This window comes from Dicentrarchus labrax, unplaced genomic scaffold, assembly GCF_905237075.1.
Source record: "Dicentrarchus labrax unplaced genomic scaffold, dlabrax2021, whole genome shotgun sequence".
In the NCBI taxonomy this organism is placed as follows: domain Eukaryota; kingdom Metazoa; phylum Chordata; class Actinopteri; family Moronidae; genus Dicentrarchus; species Dicentrarchus labrax.
The window spans coordinates 20,422,445-20,444,279 of record NW_026136712.1 but is presented as its reverse complement, the minus strand read 5'-3'; the positions used below and the strand labels follow the sequence as shown (position 1 = coordinate 20,444,279).

The 21,835-nt window shown below is 38.0% G+C and overlaps 4 protein-coding genes across 4 annotated transcripts; 2 read left to right on the top strand and 2 right to left on the bottom strand.

Annotated features, from left to right (window-relative positions):
- Positions 1-342: 342 nt before the first annotated feature.
- Positions 343-6,111, bottom strand: cdk5rap3 (CDK5 regulatory subunit associated protein 3). The gene is made up of 14 exons (XM_051418269.1): positions 5,968-6,111; positions 5,645-5,690; positions 5,316-5,447; positions 4,543-4,643; positions 4,335-4,383; positions 3,923-4,101; positions 3,629-3,765; positions 3,350-3,494; positions 2,956-3,057; positions 2,487-2,568; positions 2,292-2,380; positions 1,125-1,330; positions 734-905; positions 343-489 (listed from the first exon to the last, which is right to left on the bottom strand). Exons 1-14 carry the CDS (start codon positions 5,971-5,973, stop codon positions 424-426), a joined length of 1,512 nt encoding a protein of 503 aa, XP_051274229.1. The 5' UTR covers positions 5,974-6,111; the 3' UTR covers positions 343-423.
- Positions 6,112-7,720: 1,609 nt separating this feature from the next.
- prr15lb (proline rich 15 like b) lies at positions 7,721-12,651 on the top strand. Its single transcript, XM_051418285.1, has 2 exons — positions 7,721-7,975; positions 11,652-12,651. Exon 2 carries the CDS (start codon positions 11,679-11,681, stop codon positions 12,012-12,014), a length of 336 nt encoding a protein of 111 aa, XP_051274245.1. The 5' UTR covers positions 7,721-7,975; positions 11,652-11,678; the 3' UTR covers positions 12,015-12,651.
- A 958-nt stretch (positions 12,652-13,609) lies between these two features.
- pnpo (pyridoxamine 5'-phosphate oxidase) lies at positions 13,610-17,428 on the bottom strand. Its single transcript, XM_051418283.1, has 7 exons — positions 17,217-17,428; positions 16,778-16,902; positions 16,596-16,695; positions 15,853-15,906; positions 15,631-15,759; positions 15,476-15,546; positions 13,610-14,952 (listed from the first exon to the last, which is right to left on the bottom strand). The coding sequence occupies exons 1-7, from the start codon at positions 17,403-17,405 to the stop codon at positions 14,787-14,789; spliced, it is 834 nt and encodes a 277-aa protein (XP_051274243.1). The 5' UTR covers positions 17,406-17,428; the 3' UTR covers positions 13,610-14,786.
- A 473-nt stretch (positions 17,429-17,901) lies between these two features.
- mrpl10 (mitochondrial ribosomal protein L10) lies at positions 17,902-21,243 on the top strand. The gene is made up of 5 exons (XM_051418284.1): positions 17,902-18,060; positions 18,184-18,353; positions 18,995-19,159; positions 19,396-19,540; positions 20,296-21,243. The coding sequence occupies exons 1-5, from the start codon at positions 18,021-18,023 to the stop codon at positions 20,514-20,516; spliced, it is 741 nt and encodes a 246-aa protein (XP_051274244.1). The 5' UTR covers positions 17,902-18,020; the 3' UTR covers positions 20,517-21,243.
- Positions 21,244-21,835: the final 592 nt, after the last annotated feature.

Below are 21,835 nucleotides of genomic sequence, written 5' to 3'. Positions count from 1 at the left end.
CATTTAAATTTTAAAGATCTTTAACAATAAGAAATGTTTATGTGAGTAAGTATGCCTCATATGCCCTTTAGTGTTATCCACCCTTTAAATGTATTGGTATTTTATCTCTTTATTTATTTAATATACAATAGTATAGGTACTTTATATGTTTTATGTACAATAATAACTCTTTATACTGTATGTATCTTACAAAAAGAGATAATATTAAATAAAATAAAATGATCTATGTAGTAAAAAAACAAGTTTAACCAAGCATACAGTATAGTGGATTATATGACATTTCTAAAAAGTCAAATGTTTCTTACCTAATGTAAATAAAGAAAATGTCAAACACACAAGATCTACAATTAAATACCACTTTTATTTCTCCAAGTAGATCATGATTACAAAATATTTTTTAGTTAACTTCTGTGAAGTTATAGGTTATATATTAACCCCCATTATGTTGACGGGCCTTTTGTGGTATTTCTTTGAAATGTCAGCTTCAATCTGCAAAAACAAAGCACAATTAACAATCAGAATTACTGGCAATAATCCGTCATTATTACTACTTTTATTATTACTAAGGTAATTAAAAAGTGTAATATTATATTGCTTTCAATAGATCTGCAATGCTATGCTATGTTTACTGTCTTCTAAAAGGGCTACAATGCTACAGAGCTGTCTCTTTTGTAGTGAGCTGGAAAAGTGCCAACTCTGTGCACATAAATAAATGGAAATAGTAATCCAATACCAGTTTCTGGAGTTCCCGGGTGCATCCTGCCAGCAGGTCAACACGAGGCTCCAGTCTGGACTGCTCCTCTAGGGCTTCCTGCCTTTTCTCAGCCATTGTGGCACCTTTCAGTACCAGAATGTCCGCCTGCTTCAGCTTCTGTCTCAGCACCTCTGACACACGTTCAACATACCTAAACAACACAGGAAAAAAATTATCATAACATTTCTGAAGGAAAGCAAAAGGGTTTATATGCTAATAATCATCTCTTTTCCCCCTAACATCTATGCCAGATGTCTGTATCGTTGCTCAAGTTAAATCAGATTCTGTGGAATGACAAATATGTAAAAAATAATGACAAGATTTATGCTGAGTGAAGGTGATACTATGAGGATCAGTTATGGCAGCATACCGCGGCGAGGCCTGGATCATAAACAGGTGCTGCATCCGGAGAGAGGTGAGCCGGCCCAGAAGGTCCTGCACCTCTGACAGCATCTCCCGAATATGTTCACGGGATTGGCCTTGGATGACGGAGGGGGCCAGCTGGAACTGGCTCATAGCTACCACATCTCCCTCCTCTCCCATCTCACTCACGCGCTGCATTAGGAACACTTCCAGCTGTACAAACACATGAAACCAGTGTCACTTGTTCGGGGGTTAAATCTGATAGATGATCTAATGTATCACCCTATATGCCGTCCAATTAATAATGGCATACCACAGGAAACACGGAGGCCCCTCCTTCAACCAACCTTGTACCCCACAACATACCTTTTTCACAGCTGCCAGTTGGTTGTGAAATAGTAGAGTAAACACAAGTGTTTAATGATACTAATTAAAGGTCTGTTCTAGTGAGTCTATTGGTAACAGCTGTGTTTAACCTACTATTTAATGTCAAAATAGCTGCTGTGAAAAGGTCCATTATTCACTTCCATTCAGTCTGATTATTTGGGACTGTCAATTTATCTGCTAATCCCTTCAAATTAAAACAAATACTGAGAATAAAGTGCACTGAATTATTTCCTGGGTGTATAAATGTACGTTTATGTATATAAATAACTGTATATATTGTTTTGTTTTATTGGTTTTCTATGTTATTCTATGAATTTAATTATCTTTTTCTATGTCTGTAGCATGAAGGAACTTTATTTTGTTATACAACCTTATGTTATATAATAATAATAATAATAATAAGTACATTTCCTTGATTCATTGATTTATGTATGCCCATATCGTACATTATTCCATTTAGTGTTCATCATAAGCTGCAAGAACACACCTTCATACACTTTATATATAAGAATATTCTCATTTTAACTATTAAATCCATTAATTAATAATTCAATTGATCAGCAAAATTTATCAAGAAAAAAAAATGGGTTAGGGTTAGGGAAAGGTAAGGATTTACTATTTTCCTGTGCTCTTTGTAGCAATTTAAAGACCCTGGACAAATATTAAATAGATTAATTGATAATAAGAATTATTACTACTTGCAACCATGTTTACACTTACACACAAAGGTCAGGTGGATGCACGGGCTTACACATGTAATTTGACACCAGTAGATTGTAGTCTTTACCTCCATTAGCTCATCGATGAACTGGCTGCGTGACTGAGAGTTCTCCAGTATACTTAAAGCATCCTCACCCTTCGCCACACCCTCGGGACCTACAAGAGGACACACGTCTTCAGCAAAACAGACATTTCAACAGCTGAGGGGTGTAATAATCTGCTGAGCAACAATTTGAGATTCATAAAAAAGAAGAGTAGTTACAGTCTGTGCCGGCATCTACGATTTCAATTTCAATTGGAGCTGCTTCACTGTCGCCCCAGTCAATACCCCCAGCACCAGAGTCCTGTTGAGGGAGACAGACAGAAGTTGGTATATCAATTGTTCATTACTTTTAGCTACTGTACACATTATAACTGTTATCAATAACTTTTAGTTAACAATTTAAGCTTTTTATTCATTACTTTTCGCCAAATACTTCATAATTTCAACTGTTTATTGAATACCGTTACCTATTTCACCATTTTTCTATTACTTTTAGCAAATGTTTCAATTGTTTATGCATTACTTCTAACAATCTATTTCAACCATTAACACAGTACTTTTTTTTTTAACTTTTCTTTTTAAATACATTTTTTTTTTTTAGCTTGTTCTTAATTTATTTAAATATATAAGGTGAGTAAACACAAACTGTACATAAAAATAAAAATGCAGATGTGTTCAGGAGTCTTACCTCAGAGCCCGGCTCCAGACTGATACCCCAGTCTGCTCCATCCTCAACTGTGATGACAGGTTCCTGGCTATTTGCCCCTTCGCCAAAGTTACCCCAGTCAATCTAAAGCAGGTTTTTAATAGAAAAAAATCAGTTGTGAATTGTATCTATTTGACCCACAGTGGCATTTGTTGATTATCACACAGTTACACAGAGCTGCAGCATGAGTTCTGGGGCTGGATTACATCATTTTTAAAACACTTTAATGTCAGTTTAGTAACCGTGATGATGTGAATTAGGTCTGATTTGAATAACGGCCCTGTGTAACACAAATAAAATGGACAAGTAGAATTTATTAATAAATATTATATGACTGATTATGAGTAATACATAATACAGAGACAGAAAAACCAACCGTATCTTCTGTGACTGCATCAGGAGGAGCGTCCTCCACAAATGGCCTCTCAATAACTGTCGGGACTTTCCCCGTTCTCCACTCGTAGAACGTCGCGTTTCCTCTCTTCTGGACAAACGTCAGCATGGGCAGGACAGGTTCAGACCTACACATAACAACATGTGAGCTTATAGTTAGTGGCAGACTCATTTTATATCGGGCTGAGCTGCACCGTGTAAGTGAGGTGGTAAGAAGTACAGAGCAGCGTGAATAAAAACAGTTTTTTGATGATATACTCACCACTCACATACAAAGTTTGTGAAAGCAGTATAAAGTTGGATTTGCTCCTCTAACTTTGCTGCATCCTTTCCAACTTCCTCAAGAACCGCTGGTAGGTCTTTGACCAACGCCTGAAGCTCCCGAGCCACATTTTCTCCCTGTCAGAGGAAAGAGGGCGAGCAACAGGATGAAGACAGAAGTCTGGACGTCTTTCTGTTAGTTAAAGACATCATTTTGTACATTGCACAACCCACAAACACTGGTTTTTGTGTTTTATTGTTCTCCTGCGGGTGTGCATGTTGTTGTTGTACTTACGGTGATGCCATACTTTTTGCAGGCAGCATAGTAGCGTTCCCTCAGGTCTGCGGCTGAGCTCTGGCACTCCACTTCCCGCCTGCTCAGCTCCTGCTGCAGCTGCTGGGCTTTGGCCAGCTGCTTCCTCAGAGCCGGACCTTCATAGCTCACATTGCGACTCAGCAAGCTGGCCACCTCCGCTGGGACACACAAACAGACTTTATTCTATACACACAATTATTTAGTTTCTACAGCTAGATGCTACTTCAGAAATAATCTCAACAGCAGCAACTACAACTACTGTTTTCACCATTTCTGGTTCCCAAGAGAACGTCAACAGGTTTTATTTGCTTAAAATTGTCTTTCTACCTCAATCATATACAGACGAATGCTGTATTAAATCCATAAATCCATGTTTTTATATCACACTCACCCAAATAAACATTGTCTCCCTCATAAAGGGACACAATCTCTTGCCAATCCTGTGAAAACAAAAACAGAAAACACAATTTAAATCTTAATTTCAGATAGTCTTTGTAGTTTTAGAGCAGAGGAACACGACACAAAGAAATCTCCTCAGACCACTTGGATTATAAACTCGACAAAACTGACACACCAGCAGTTTGTTTGAATCCTCTCACCTTCATCCTCTGAGACGAATATCTGCCAAAGATGTTCTTGGAGGAAGCTTCAGTCCCCTTCAATATCTCCACTATCCTCAAGCAGTGAAAGTAGTGAATGTCTGTCAATAAACGCAAACAAACAACAACAAAAGTACGTCAGCCTATAAGCATTCATACAGAATTTAACAACAGTTACAGCTGTTTACAGAAATATATTCCATCTGATGTGCAGCGAAAAAGATTTTTAAGGACTTTCCTAAGCTGGTACTCTATTCCCTAAACTAAGAAGATCTTTTTGTTTTTGTTTTGTGTGTGCATAAATGTGAAGCACAAGACACTAAGACAATATCGCAAACCATATCTTCCTGCTTGTTTTTGGATGGCAGACAAGAAAAATAATTTATATTGTGAACTGAAATATGAAAGAACGGAAAGAAACATATATAGATTAATATAACTCATGTCATACCTTTTTCTATGTGGTACAAACTGACACCTATCTTTATCTCGTTAAGAAGAGTCTTTAAGGATTCTGGAAATATCAATATATATAACAATCTCCGAGGTTCACCAAGGAACACGATTAAAATCAAGATAATGTGACATTTGTTGTGGTCTGTACCAAACAAACGTATTTCATTAAAGATTTGTAGACCAGGGAATCTCTGCCGAACTACAGCATCTCATTACAATGCTGTTTTGTCTCTCATATTGCGGTTTTCGATAACACTGCGATTAATTGTGCAGCTCTAACGAGAAGCACATTAATCTGGGGGCTGTAAGGGACCCACAGGAGCCGGAGAGAAGCTTCTTGATCTCCTCGTTCTCCGGCATGTCCTGGATGGCAACGTTGATCTTCTCTCTGATCTCTTTCACCGCGCTCTGCCATTTCAGATTGCAGTGACGTCGATCCAGCAGCCAGTCTGTGCACACATAAAGGACTCATCATCATCATCATCATCATCATCATCATTGATATTGATATATCTGTGGATTGGGCATCGTTTGATTCACTTATTGCAGGCAACAGTTGGTTATAGCTCTGCAGGAGAAGAAACACAAGCCTTTAGGTAACAGTAACAGTCTATTTTACATATTTGTGCCTTTTTTTTTAACTTACCCAGAAGTTTGCTGGTCTGTATGTCGATTGGGAGGTTTTGAATATTCTGTTTAAAGTGATAAAACGGTAAATATAATCAGTCATTCACACTTGTTTTCCTCTATTTAAGTAGCAGTAGCTTACACAGAGGGATAGTAATGCATTATAGTGCGGCTTGTAACGTTGAATAGCAACATAAAGAGCAGAAAGAAGCCTCAAATAAGACTATTTTCTTAAAGCTTTGCGGAATGTTTATGTTTTAACTGGACTTTGACAGCTAGCTGGCTAACGTTAGCTTGCAGGCTCATTTAAAATAAATAAAAAAATAAATAATTTCAGCTTACCTCCATTTTATCTTCACCTTTTGAAAACGAAAGCACTTCCCAATATTTTATCGCTTCATTATAAGTTTATTTAAAACGCTTATGTGGAGGATTGTCGTCAACGTCCGTGTTTTCACTGTTTATGACACGTTACGCGACGGGAGAGCCAATAGAAAGAGGCGATGTTAGACCCCGCTCGAAGGATTGACCAATGATGTTTCACTTTGCTGACAGCGGCCGCTGATTGGTCGATGTGTTATTGAGTGCAGTATTAAAGTCTGCCGGTAGAGGGCGGTGTCGTCCTTTCACTGTCTGCATGCTCTGAGATGAGAGTTTGTAGTTTTTAAGGGAAGTTAGTGTAGTTTTATTTATGTAGTCAGTCGAGGAAGAAACAGTACAGATACAAGAGAGTATTATCAGCAAAATGTACTAAAAGCAGCAGAAATTAAATAAAGTAAACTACCTTTTCTGCAGCAATATGGCCTCTGTGTTATTATTATTAATATAGTTTGTTTTGGGATGTGTTAGGTAGTATTATTTTACTGTTCTAGCTGCTCGTGTTGGAGCTTACTACTTCATACACTTTGCATACAGACAGATTGTTCCCCGCTGTCACAAGATCAATCTGAGGGTTCGGGAAATTATTAATGTGAGAAGAAAGTTCTGCTACACACATCTGTATTCATTTGTTGGACTTTTCTTTAATCTGTTCTGTTTAATCTTTTTTTTTTTTTTTGGAGAAATATTCACTAGTTTTCCCTCTTTAGGCCTCGAGCAATTATTTAAATGAAGCCATCTGAGAAGTTTAAAGGGAAAATGTCTTTTAGTTGAACTGCTTACAGCTCACAGACGTCATAGGGCTTTTTTTGTTGTTGTAAGGAGTCACAAGCCAAAAAAAACATTTGGTATAAAATGGAAATACTCAAATAAAGTACCTCAAAATTGTACTTAACTACAGTACTCCTAATTACTTTCTACCCTTGCACCATCCCATCAAATAGAAATATTCTGTGTGCATCATTTTAGAGACATTTCCCCACAGTTCAGTCTGACATATTTAACATATTTGGAAACTTTAAGGTCTACACTAGAACTTAAAATAAAGTTCTTATGGTTTAATTACTGACTGACCCTGTTAAAGTTATTTCCCATCTTTGCATCAGACCATACACAAATCTCTTACATGCTGTCACTGAAAACCAAAAAAAGAACAGAACATTTTGGGGAATCTTGTGAACTCCAACCTGGACAGAGATGAAAATGGCTCAACCGCTGCCATTAAATCCCTGCATGTAGTCGCAGCAGTCAAGTGGCCTAATTTCAGGTCATTTGAATGGTAACCAAACTTGCAAAGTAAGCATCCATTCACTGTCTGTGATTTTACGCAAGCCATGCAAAACATCAGGGCCACTCACCTCATCTCTTTCTCGCTCTCTCTCTCACTCACTCACTCTCACTGTATGTCTCTCTCTCTCTTTCTACAGCTTAAAGTAATTACTTAGTGTTGTGTAACAGGAATGAGAAAACTCAAACACAAAGATGACTTTATTCTGCGTCCAAATTCCACATTAAGACCGAGTTTTAAAGTGAGACTGATAAAAGGGAATTTATTTGCAGTTTGGAAAGCTGCTCACCTCTCAAGTTCACATTAACTCTGATGTCAGTAATCTTGATGCGGACTGGGCTGGCCTGAAGAAAGGTCTCACTAAATCACATGGTTGCAACATTTACTCACTCGTGCACTTAGCTGGGCAGGCTGTAGGTGTATGTATGTGTGTGTGTGTGTGTTTGGGGAGGGTGTGTGCTGTAGAGAGGAGAGTACAGAGGGACAAGGTGAGTGAGAGAGAGAGAGAGAGAGAGAGAGAGAGAGAGAGAGAGAAAGAGAGCGAGGCAGAGGGAGAGAGATGCTGCACCTGTGCATGATCACCTGAGGAGAAGAATTAAAAAGAAAACAGAGGAGGTAAAGAGTCTGTAAGCATGGCGGGACAGTTTCACATCTGATCTCCTTCAACCGGCTCGTCATAAGAAGGTAAGAAAGCACATTTGTGCACCTGAAAGCGATTTAATGTCTCTAATATACTGCAGGAACTCTTCTCGCTGGTGTTAAATGTTGACGAGATCCAGTAAAAGCTGTTGATTTGGTTCAATATATTGGTTTGGTTTATTGACAACTTTCTATATTTATAAAATACTAAATATCAGACTTTGTTAGGCTTAGAAGGATAAAGTCTGCAACTTTTTTGGACAAAAACAAGACATTTTAAGATGTGATATTGGGCTACAGGGGATTGTGATGGGTACTTTACACTGTTTACTGATGTTTAATTGAACAAATAATTCATTTATTAATCTAAAACACAGTTTGGTTGAAGTCCTACAAGATGGAGACAGTCAGTCAATGTCTGACATTAAGACATGTTGGAAAATAAGAACTAAAAAACTAGAAACATTGAGTCATATGAACAAATTCTATGCTATGTGTTGTAGATGTGTTATGAGATGACTCTCACTGTTCACCTCAGATTGTTTCAGCTGATGTCATCACTCGGCTGTATGATGTTTGAGCAGGTGACACTGTTTGAGTGAGAATAATAAACCTTCCTTAACTCGAGATTGCCACAGCCTAAGTCATGTAAGAGATAACAAATGTTGAGCACACATGACATTTGAAAGAAAAGTCATATTTCTGTGACTTCTACATCAACAAAACAAACAATAAAAAATAATTCCAGACACTTCGATTGATGCAAATGATCATTTTTATAAACATCAGGCGAAGGACACCCCAACTGCTCTTCATTCACTCATTCAACTTTGCTGTTACGGGTCAACAGCGAAGCTGGCACGAGGGACGAAACCCGAGAATCTAATGAACCTTCAGCTCAATTATGAGGGCAGCGCAGTCCTCGGTGCCCTTGGAGCCTCCTCTCTCCCTCCAGCTCAAACATTGTGCTATTGAAGGGCTTTTGCAGCTGGTTAGTGATTTCCGAACGTTCCCTTCCTGCTGTGATCTCTGAGGCTTTGCCGAGCAGCTCACCCACACATAACAGAATACATAGTAACTTATTAAAGAGAACTATGGAGGGCCTCCTTTATGTCAACAGGGCTTTTTTGTCTCAAAGGTCACATCTAAGTCAAACATGGAATACTAAAAGAAATATGTGTGCATATTATACCACTGTGTTACTTACTTAACGCGGTGTGAAAGTGCCGCTCGAGGCCCCCGAGTTACCTTGTTCTGCAGAAACTGCTCTATGAAAAGTCAACAATACTATGTAAATGCTCAGTAAACATTTGTTATAGAGGAACCTGTCTTTTGTCAAAGGCTAAGCAGATACATGTTGCTAAATTCTGCAAGAAAAGAACAGGAATTAACTTTGGATTTAGTGCTTGAATCTAAAATCAAATAAAAGTAACATTAAAAGAGCTGAAACACAGAAGAAAACAGACGCTATCTGTTACCAAAGGGGCTGTAAACGAGCAATAGGCCACGTGTAATTAAGCAACACAGGGTCAACAGGAAGGAACATTAGGTCAATACTAATAAGGAACAAGGTCTCTTATTGTAAGTGGATTCAAACCCTATCACAACATTTAATCAGAAATCTCATCAATTGTTTCCTCCTCTGAGTCTTCCCCCTGAACCTTCGCAGTACGTGTACGTGCCCAACATCACATGCTTCAGATAAGAGTAAGATGAGTGTTAGGGCATGGACTGTGTATTTGCATAGGTGCTACATGATAACATGACCACACCAAAGGAGGATTTGTGTGCTTCTTTTCCTCCCGTCTGACCCTATAAAGTAGGAATCATGGTGTCTGTGGAAAATCTGGTTTATAAGCAACATTTTATTCAAAATGTGTAGCTCTGATTAAGACCATCAGGCCTCAATCTGTGCGTGCTACCTGTTATGCCTTTGGGTGTTCATCCAGGGTTCAACATTGGATTTTTATTCAAATAATATTCATTTTTTTAATTTGCGCGTTTGTCCCAGTTTCAAATTTAAAAAGAAGATTTGAAAAATGTTGCGAGAATTAAAGGAGATCCTGCAGTTTAAACTGTATTATTTAAAAACCCCCAAATATTTAATTTATTATAAATCCACTGTAAGAGCAAAAGCAGCCATTGAAATGATTTCTCGAATAAAGAAGCTCATTCTTGACATAAAATAAATGATCTTAACTCAAGGTCCACTTTCTAGCTTTTTCTGGAGCTTCAGAGCAAACTCTGCTAATGAAGACATGTGGTTGAAAGCTCTAGAAAAAGCTATAAGAACCCCTTTAGTAGTTTAATTACGCATCAAAAGCAAGAGTCTTTTGTGTGTTAGGAGCATTGTCATTCCTGTTTATGGATTATATTTTATAGAGGATATAAACACAAACCTGTTTAAACACTTGACATAACACAAATAAGCAATATAAGAATCACATAATAAATCTTTGTGCCTGTATGCACCCATAAATCTGCATTACTGTAGCTGAAATCATACAAATAGTGTGCGTTTTGTGATGCTCTCTATAGAGTCTTTGCTGTTATATAACTGAACTCCTGGTGCAGCATTAAGACAACAGCTTGCTTCTTCATCGGTCAAGGGAGTTTCTTTTTTTCTTCCTGACTTCATATCAGATCACATGGGAAAGGGGACAGGGGATACTCTTCAGATGCTCATTAATTTATCAGCTGAGAGTCTCAGGTGTCCTCCCCCCCATTAGGTTACACCTTCTACTCACGGAGATGTGCAACAGATGAAAAGAAGCTGAGGGTAGTTACTGTCTGCTGTCGAAGGACAGATAACTGTACAGGAGAATACAGCGTCCAGCATGTGCTCGACCAATATGTAATTAATATAAATATATGTACTGAATCCAAATGTACACCTGATTTAGAAATTACAGTGTATTATCAAAGTAAATGTACTCAAATAGGCACAATGTTATAGCTATTTGTGCTTAATTTTTGTACTTTTTTACTCCAATACATTTAATTCTCAGCTGTAGTTACGATTATAGATCAAGATTTTACATACAAAATAAAAGAGCCAGAAGAAAAACACCATAAACGTGATAATAATTCTGTATTTTTTACTTTAATGGAGTTTTGTTATATGGATGCACAAACAACAGTTCAGTGTTCGGGCCATAGCTGGGATTTTAGGGACTTTATACTGAGTTCAAAAGTCCAAATTCCAAAAACATCTAGAAATGTTTGACTAGCCAGAACAATAAGTCTGTGAAACCTTCCGATTATTTTATTATTATTAAGGCTAACTGAGGTTGAATGTTTATAATTGACACTGGGAACAGTTGTTAAGTACTATTTTAAGATGGTAGAGTTATATTGGACAATTTCCCAATACGTTTTTAAAATACATTAAAAAATATTCAATATTTAAAGCTCTCTAGTCTTCCAAAACACACCATGAGACATTTGTGTGTGGCTTTAGAGTATAAACTCAAGTATAAAAGTACAAATACTACAGAGGATATCACCTTAGTGACCTCAATAGCAACTTCAATACATTTTATTGTCCCAATATGTTCCAGGAAGACAGATATCTGAAATATGGCACAATAAAGCTGAGGAGGAACTTTCTCAAACTATTCCTGTACTTGCATTTTATTAGTTAATGCCGGGAATAATAATAACCACTATCAATAAAGGCATGCTCTCCACAGTCCTAAGTATGTGCTCTATGTCCCTCTAGGTCAGTCCTCCAGTCTCCGTTGGTGCAATGGCTGATCCAAGCTGGTGGAAGCTGACCTTCTCACGCAAGAAGAAATCTGAATCTAAAGTTCTGTACGAGATCCCAGCTGAGTACGGCAGCAACACCGGAAACAAAGAGCACTCGACCAATAATCCCCCTCCAGACCACACGGACAGTCAGTTCAATGCCAGACTGGAGAAGATTGTAGATAAGTCTGCCACCAAGGGCCGCCAAGTCAAGGTCTCCCACTCCGGACGCTTCAAGGAGAAGAAGAAGGTCCGAGCCACGCTGGCCGAGAACCCGGATCTGTTCGCAGAGCACAACCTCAGTGACGAGAACCATAAAAAGAAGACTGACAAATAGCAGCTTCCACAAAAAGCACATACTTGATCACAAATGTGTCATATATCAGTGTCACACCTATAAAAGCTTAGAGGAAGGCTGAAATACACACACACACACACACACACACACACACAAGCACAACCATGTGGCACAACACGTGTGAGGTGGATAAACACTTGTCACCAGGCACCGCACCCACGTACACACTGTAACCAATGGACTCACACCCATACAAACAACTGGTATCAGCGGACAGTCACCACTAAACAAAGTGCTGGAGACATTTTTTCTTCTGTCTCGCTCACACTGTTGTTATTTATCTTCAGAAATGATCTGTGACGTGAAAACTCTGCCTAACCTCTCATGCAAACATCCTTATGAATGAACAGTAACATTATTGTACATTAACTTTTTATGTTTATTATTATAGATATGACGTTTTGGAATTAAACTTCCTGTTTTTGTGTCTTACTAAATCGATACAGGAGTGAAGAAATGTGTCTGTAAAGCAAATTTTTATTACCTTTTTATGACCAAAGCAAATAGAGACGTGATTTTGATGACTTACGGATACACAGATATGTTATAATCTTTTCTGAAAAAGTCCTAATGCAAATTTGTTTTTAATAAATGTTTCAAGATGAGTTGATCTAAACGAATGCTTTGTGTTTGTGCAGCAGTACAGGCCTGTCGCTATTATTTGAGCATCAATGATTTAAGCCACTTGGCGTGTTAATCTCGGTTTTAGGTTACCGAGACGAGTGTGTGCAGGTTTTGTTGACATGGTGATGGTAAGCAGACACTGACATTTGACACGCTGCCGTGCTTCTGCATATTGTAGTGTGGCGATCGTTGCATCAGTTCACAGACTGACTGCAGACGTGTTACAGCCATGAATCAGCTGGTAGGTGGAGGAAGAGGTCGAGCCTTTAAGTAAAAGTATTAATACCACACTGTAAAAATACTCTATTACAAGCAGAAGGCCTGCTTTAAAAATGTATGTATGTAAAAATGTATTATTAAGTATTACAAGTACTCTTAATATGTGTTATACTATTATATATTATATTATATTAATATGACTCATTCATTAATGTAAAAGCAGGATTTTACTGCTTTACTTGATTATTTATAGCTATATTATTTAATAGAACTGCATCTCAGTATTCTCATTATGGATTAATCTAATTATTATTATTATAATTTCTCCATTAATTGATCGATTGATTTGTAAACATAGTGAGAAATGCCGTCACAATTACACAGAACCCAATGTGACACCTTCACAGTGGTTGTTTTGTGAGAAATTTAAATTTTATTCAAAATAATTTAAAAGAAAAGGAACAAATTAAACTTTTTTTGGATGTTAGATTGTGGGATAGTTTAATTAATAACTAAAATATAATCCTATTTTATGAGCTCTTTGTATGTGCTGTATGCAAAAAATCTTCATTTGCAAAGTAACTAGTAACTAAAGCTGTCAGATAAAGTACAATATTTCCCTCTGACTGTAATGGAGTAGATGAAGACTCGAGGAAAGTACACGTACAGGCTGTTCATCTTTGCTGTCGTGTGTCTGACATCTGCTGGACAAACACGCACTTAGTCCTCAGTTACAAATTAAACTTTATTATTGGCTCTATTCCACAGTTAATTCAAGTCAAAATAACATTCAGTAAACAATCAACAACAACAAACTTATTCTCAAACAGTACAAGACTCACACAATACACATCATAGTTGGCACAGTTCAAATCATCAGCTCTTTTAATCTCATTATTAAAAGGCAGGTAGAGCCAATGTCTTGATTTAAGATCCATTCATAATGAATTAAAGTCAGATAAAGTCGGACTGTATGTGGTGATTTTATCGGTTCTGTAGTATAATCTCCTAGAAAGACATTGGTGTGCAACTGTAAATTTACATTTTTAGATGTAATCTAGTACTAATTATAAGGAAAATAAAGACAGTGTTAATTTGTTAAATACGCTTCCAGTTAATTAACACAATTTCACAAATAATTCAATTTCAAATTGTGTGATTGGTGATTGTGTGATTGGTGATTGGTTTGTTTATTACTGAGTTTATAGTTAAAGGTGATGTTGTACTGGACTACATTACATTAAGAGGTGTTTTTTATTGATTTATTATTAATACTACTAGTTCTCTTTACTACTAGTGTTTTTATTTGGATTTAAATAGATCATAAACTCAACATAACCAACTAAACTCAAACAACTGTCTCTTATTTCCTCTGAAATTAGTGCAAAATTACATATTGTAGTTTTAGTAAACTTTCTTGGAGATTACGGACGTGTAAAATCAAATGTATATTATTTTACCCTTATTTTAACACTGAAAATGGACCACGCTCTGCTACTAAGTACTGATGAAGAGTGGACAGTCAGTGGTACAGCAGACACAGTTTCCTACGTCCTAAAGGTTAACAACAACAACGCTGAATAACCAACGTCACCGTCAATCATTGTTTGACCAGACGAGGAGGAGTTTGCTCTACCGTGTCGGTCAGTGAACTTTCTGTGTCCGCACAGCGTCTTCTAATTTCATATTGTGTGGAAAAGGTTACGGTTGTGTCACACCTCTGAATAAACTGTGTACTGACATCAAGGACAGAGAGTTCAATGACGTTAGGCTTGTTGGTAAATCCTACACACAGAAACGCCTTTTCAATCAACATCAGATGGTTTCCCAACAGTACCTGTAGATGACTTCAAATGAGATAAAGTTTTTTAATCAGTGATGAGATGAAACTTCCTGTTGAGGTTCGTCTCATGGGGACAGCCGCTGGTACACCCAGCCTCCCTCGGCGGCGTGCTGAAACTCTCCCGGCTCGGACTCCCCGTCCTTCGGCTTGGTGAAGACGATGCGGTCGTGAAGTCTGTTGGTCTGACCCTGCCAGAACTCGATCAGGTAAGGCTTGACGATGTAGCCGCCCCTGTTGACAAAGGAAGGACCGAATATTGAGAAAAATCTGCCTATAAGCTCCTCTGACGCTCACTAGTTAACACATTATAGCCATGGAGTTATATTTAAGCCTCATTCGTGTCCACCTAATGTGACATTTTGAGCACATAGATCACATTTTGTACAAAAAAAAAAAAAAGATTCTGAAGAGAAAAATTACATTTGAGCAAACAAAAGTCTATCTCGTCCTCAAATATGATGACAAATATAATGCCACATACGCTGACAATTCGCTGTTATCCAGCCCAGGAGCAGTTACTTCCTGAAGTCTCCACTGGTTGCCTAGCAACTGAAAAGGGTTCAACACATAAAGCCCCTGTAAAATGGCAAATTTTAGTTTTTAATCTTTAGGTTTAGTATGTTTTTTGCATTTTATTTTATTTTGTAAACCTTAGGACTTGAACCAGGCTAGTTGTTTGCCCTTGTTTCCAGTGCTGAGTCATTCTAATCATCATTTTAAGATTTCATGGTTTAATTTAATGTAAAATACTCACCAGTAATCAGGCATAGGCACCTCTGTGTCCTTGTACTTCTCCTCAAGTTCTGCATTTTTCTGCCTAAGATACTAAAATAAAACAGGCTCAATTAACGGTGAAAATTGAGCCTTTAACATTTATATATTACCGACATAACAGTGTATAATTCTTACATCTCTGTTAGGAACCGGAGTGCTTTGTCGGCTCACGGCAGCCCCGATCTGGCTGCTCTTTGGTCGGGAGTGGAAGTACTCTTTGGAGGTCTGGAAGGGGATTCGCTCTACATCGCCCTCAATGCGAATCTGCACGTTAAAATTACAGTTCACAAATGTTTTTTGTGGGAAAAATCAATTAAAATATTATCAATAAGACCGTGTTTGATGAGCGATGCTGACCTGTCTGTTGAGAGGTTCCCAGTAGAAGACCAGACATGCATACGGATTGCTCTCCTGTGGACAAAGAACCGATCACATTATCGATGAGATCAATAAGAAAAATGCTAAACACTACAAAAGATAGTGATGTCTGAACTCAGTCAGCATTAAATGAACTGGAAAAGTGATGTTTCCATCAAGATATGTTCAAACAACCAGTGCAAGCAGAGTATTCAAACTAAGGTTGCAGTTATTTTAATGAATGATTTATCATTCAGGTATTTTCTTGATTAATTGATTAATTGTTTGGTCCATAAAATGTCCCAAAAATAGTGAAAAAGAGGCATTCAAACAGCTTGTTTTTGTCAAACCCAAAAGATATATAACATTCAAGACGATGGAAGGAGAGAAATTTAGACATTTTTCCTTAAATCATTTCAGCTGTGCGTTTACCTGAAACTATTAATTACATTAATTAGAAAACAGTGAAAAAACCAACAGTCCAAACACCCAAAATATTCAATTTGCAATTAAAAAAAATAGAGAAAAGCAACAAGTTGTCGAATCTAAGCAGCTGGAATCTGAGAATATGTAGATTTTACTTTGATAAAATGACTTAAATTAATTATTCAACCCCTGGTTTCACTATCACAAAGCAGCAGACAGCCGTGCTACATTATGAAGGGAATATAAATGAGCAGTGTCAAAGTTTTTATTGGGTTTTTAAAGGTCACATAAGGTCACAAAGAGGACGAGAGACTCACCAGCTCAGAACCCTTCCGGCTCTCGTAGTTGGAAAAGAATCTGAAACCTTCGCTGCTGTAACCTTTCAGGAGGACCATACGAGCTGATGGACGTCCGTCTCTGCACACACAGATTTAAAAAGCCTGACGTTAAGAGTGTGAAAAACAGAAAAATAAAAACACTTCAGCCTTCTGCTACCTACTTGCTGGCAGTGGCAATGCACATAGCATTCGCCTCTCCAACTTCAGGACACTTTGTGGCTTCATCAAACCAGTTTCCAAACTGTTTGATTGGGTCCAGAGATACAAGCTGGCTCTCCTCAAAGCACTGTGAACAGAAACATAATCAATTACACACACTAATGCACTTAACTTCATGCAGGCCTTGAGTGACTCCTAAAAGGTCAAGTGTCCAAGGTGTGACACATCTGTGCAGCATGAAAAACAGCTGCTTTCTCCAGCTGTGCACACACACTGCACTCAACAACAACAACAACAACAACACATTGCAGTGTTTTGTACATCACTGGACTTTATGACCTTGCAGTTGCACGTAGCAGAGCAGCGGATTAGGTTATATGAGTGAGTTTATTCCACCATGACACAGGTATCTTATCTCAGGTGTTTCCAAAGGCTACTCACGTCCTCATCTCCTTTGTATTTCTTCCTCATGTCACTCAGGTCCATGTTTGAACGGTCACTCGTTGATTTCCGGTATAAATTCAGTGCAAACCCGCTTTGTTGACCCGCCGTGAAAGAGACATGAGACGGAGGATTTCGGCTAAATACGCCGATTTGCTCAAATAAAATCGCACTGAGTTTGCGCCTCATGCTCGTAAACTGACGCTGACGTAACCGCGTAACCTTGCGTAAAAATGTTACATAAAAAGTTTTGTAACGGCTCAAAATATTTAAGTATAAAAACGTTTTTAAAATCGTATTTTCACACGTAAGCTTTAGTTAAGATTAAATATATATTCTTTGTGTCTGCAGCGGATTTTATTTAAACATAAAAATCCGAAACGCGATGACGTCATGCTGCATTCAAGTCATATCTGTTTTTATAAGACCTCGTCAGACACTCCTTGGATTCAATGATGTGTTAGCTCCCAGTTAAAAAGATAATAAATTGATTTAATCTCGCGGACATTTATGATATAATATCTTCCATTTGCTGTCACACAAGTGTCAACAAACTGGTGGTAAAATGAAAGAAACATAAACAAAATTCGATATTAAAACCGATATTCCTGATTTATACATTAACAAATTAGCTCTACATTGTTTTGTTTGTATCTGCATTTGCTTGTTGGTGATTATAAAATATGTAAAAAACAAATAAATAAAATAGGATTGGTTTAGATGGGATTGTCTTACGTCCGACGCGGCCCTGAATGCAGCATTTACGCAGTCGTCACTTCCTGAATCAGACTTTTCCTGCTGAACATGGCGGCGACCTTGTGTGCAAAATTACTACCGAAACCAGGTAACGTAGAGCCAAAACAACACAGCTGTGTGTGTGCAGCACCGCAGCCTCCAGGCTGCAGGTTGAGTGTTGTGTGAGCGGCTGTGTAACAGACTGTGTAACAGACTGTGTGCCCTGTTTCAGGATGGCTTCCCCTCACACAGAGTGTTCGCCACGGCTCCAAGGCGGTGACTCGCCACAGGAGACCGATGCACCTCCTCAAGCAGAAGATCCTGGCTGTCACTGAGTACGTCCCTCCGAAGCGGCCTTTTCCTCCCGGCGCATATCCATCCGAAACCAAAAGAGTCCAGGAGGTAATGTTCATCCCGTTCCCAGAGCCAGAAAGTTTGTGCACAGCAAAGCATTAGACTCATCTGACTGCTGGGCTTCTTATTCCTCATGCACAGGTTTGTATCTGCTGCTGTAGCTTCCACAAGAGGCTGCAACCTGCAGAGGTTTGCTGCACAGTTAATCCCAGTAAAATATAAATATTCCAGGTAAAATATGTGACAGGATTATTATTAAGTATTGTAGTTCTGAAGAGATGCCCTGGCCTAAAAATCTTGTGTAAGAAAACAAATGTCACATCGTCATGGTTTTAATATTTATTTTCACATATCGTGCAGCCCTATTATAAATATACTTCAGTCAGTCACTCTATAATTGCACTTTTATTCAAGATTGATGTGAAACTCAAACTTGTAATTTCATCAGGATTTACAGTTTTGTGCAATCATTTGTTAACTTTTTATTTTACAAAGTACAGCTGCTTGTGAAGTTAAATTAAAAAAAAAGAGACATACAAGTGCATTAATGTAGAATATATTCAGATGATATCTGTAGAAACATCGTCCTCAAACCTCAAACCATCTCTTTACCAAACCAGTAGCTTTACTGAAATCCACTTCCCTGTGAGACAAACTCTCTCTCTCTCTCTCTCTCGTTGCTCCACCAGGAATCTCCTTTCGCCATCCTCTTGAAAAAGCAATTGGAGAAAATGTTCCAGGACTGTAAGATGGTCGCTGTGGTCCAGAACAACGCCTGCAATGCTGAAGACATGCTGACTCTCAGGCACAGACTTTATAAACACGGCATCACTGTCAGGTTCTTCCCCAACCCGGTAATGCGAAAATTGCTAATTGCTTATTACTAAGTGTGTTGATTGTGACGTTGAGGTCTTCCCCTGTGTAGCTTGATCAGACAGTAGATAGATGATGAGACTGTTGCTATTGTTTATTAGTAAGATAAACCATTATGTGTTTCCTTTACTCAGAAGACACAACACAACCTAATTCCACCTTTAGGATCATTTAAAGTTATTCTAATCTTTTTAATTGTGCTCTTTTTTTTTTCCAGGTCGCAAGGTCGTTCCTGAGCAGCAGCGTTTACTGTAACATGGCTCCTCTGTTCATCGGCCCGATAGTCCTGTTTGTTAGTAAAGAGCCAAAGGTGAAGCAGATGCTGACGATTCTGAGAGCCAGTCCACAGATGATACTCGTGGGTACGTTCGTCTTCTGTGTCTGCACGCATTTATTTAATTGTTATAAAACTATTTATTACTCTGAGGGTGTCTTTGCAAACAGTTAAAGTTATAAAACTAAAAGGCTTTTGAGAGTAACCACCACTTAAATAACTGATTACCTTCTTGTTGTGAATTAGTTTTATAATATAATGCAGCAGTCCCACTAAAGACTTAACTGGTAAAATTAATTCCACACCTGAGCTTTCATTACTCGTCAAACATTGCAACTTGTTTGCTTGAAAGAACATTTTCAGTATATCTGTGATTGAGATATAAATACATTAACTCCTGAAGAGTCTAGTGTTTTCATAATTTCATAATCTACAAATATATATAAACTGTTTTTTAATGTAGAATCAAGTGTATGAAATGTCAAATAATGATTAATATCTATATATAGATATCTTAAATTCCTGGAAACCAAATGTATGTTGTCAGAAAACCTCAAAGATAATGAATTTAAAATGATAGAGAGCAGCAACTACTGACGTTTAAGGCTGGCAAATGTTTGATAAGTGAACTAAAAAGTCAAAATATTTCAGTCAATCAGTTAATTTACTAACAGTTTCAGTCTGCTGGAGTAAGATAAAATCCAGATTTAATACCAAACACAGGATGAATCCAACATCTCTTGTTGAATATTCATTAATTTTAGTCAAAAACGTATTTAACAAATTGTGTTAAAGACATTTAACTGCAGCTCACTGACCACCACGCTGCTCTTCCCTCAACAGGAGCCTGTATAGACAACACGTTGCTGAGTGCACAAGGGGTAGTGAGCTACTCCAAACTGCCGTCAATCACCGTAGTCCAGGGCGAGCTGGTCAGCGGGCTGACGATGCTGACCTCCCACACGGCCTCCCTGATGCAGCGCCACCCGGTCCACCTGTCCGCCCTGCTCCAGCAGCACGTCAAACAGCAGAGCTCGGACGACAGCGTGGAGGAGGCCACGTAGAGCTTCGGAGGAAACTACCGGGACCGTTGCCTCGCAGATTTCCTGCTGCTTGGAACGACAAGGGGACTGCTGGGTTGGATGCACACTTTAGATTTTATTATAAATTTAGTGCCAAAAGTTCCAGGCAACTTTTTTTTTTTAAGATTAGAAGAACTCTGCAAAAACAAAAATCTTAAAAATTTGAATGGAGCAATTCAATTGGTGCTAAATTAGACTAAATTGTACAATGTGCATCCACCCATAGGGGCACTGTGGCTGCTGTTGACTGTTTTCAGTGCACCGCAACCTCTCAGTGGAAGTGTTGTATGGACAGTGCTGCAAAGGAATTCCTTTATTTAAGGATATGGTCACATATAAATAAACTATGTCAACACAATCTCTCATTGTTTTGGGGATTTAAGATGTTTGGATTAATCAGACGTGTTTAAAATTGGAATTTCTAATTGTCAGAAATCCGTGTTTCTTCTTGTTCCTGCAGTGTGATGTTGGAATGATGTCTGTGCAGAGTTTGACACTAGAAGGATGTTTTCACGTTCAGCTGCTTAAAGTGGAAAGTTTCTCTGTACTCATGGAAAATCGAGTCTACGAGCATGATTTGTCAGTCCTGGTTCAGTATCCAGCTTCTACAATGTGATCCACTGGTGCACAGACCCTGAGAGTGGACTTTACATTGAAGGAGGAGACATCTTGTGTGCAGCAGGAAAACTTAATAAATTAACTAAATTTGCATATTTCATAGATTCTTGTATTTTTAATGAGGTAGAAGAAGTAGATTCCTTTTTGTTATGTGTCTAAATATGTGTCTGGATGGGATCTTTAAGTTAAAAGTCTAATTTTTACATTTGATACAGTATTAAAGTAGAGCAGTGGTTCCCAACGTGGAGGTCGGGACTCTCCCTAAAGGGTCGTCCAAAGCTTCACCTGGGGTCGGGAGGCTTTCTTAAATTTAAGGGGTGTAAGACAACCTAAAAAATATACACAGTAGGCCTAAATATCAGTGTTTCATTCATTTCTGTGAAGAAAACTAAATGAAATTGTCATTTTTAAAGATTATATTTCACTGTAAAACCAGATAAATTATACTCATAATTGTTTAAACTGATTACATTGAACATTTTAAGTAAAACTAACTAAGTTAAAAACATTTTTGATTAAGTAGCTTTAGTAATTTTAAGTGACACTGGCTTAATTTTGATATTTGTATTTAAAAAGATTTTGTATTTAACTTACAAACTTGAGTTTGAGGATCTTTCAACAGTTTTTCTGATTTAAAATAACCTATCGCATTACAGTGTATTAGTTAATATCTATACATCGAC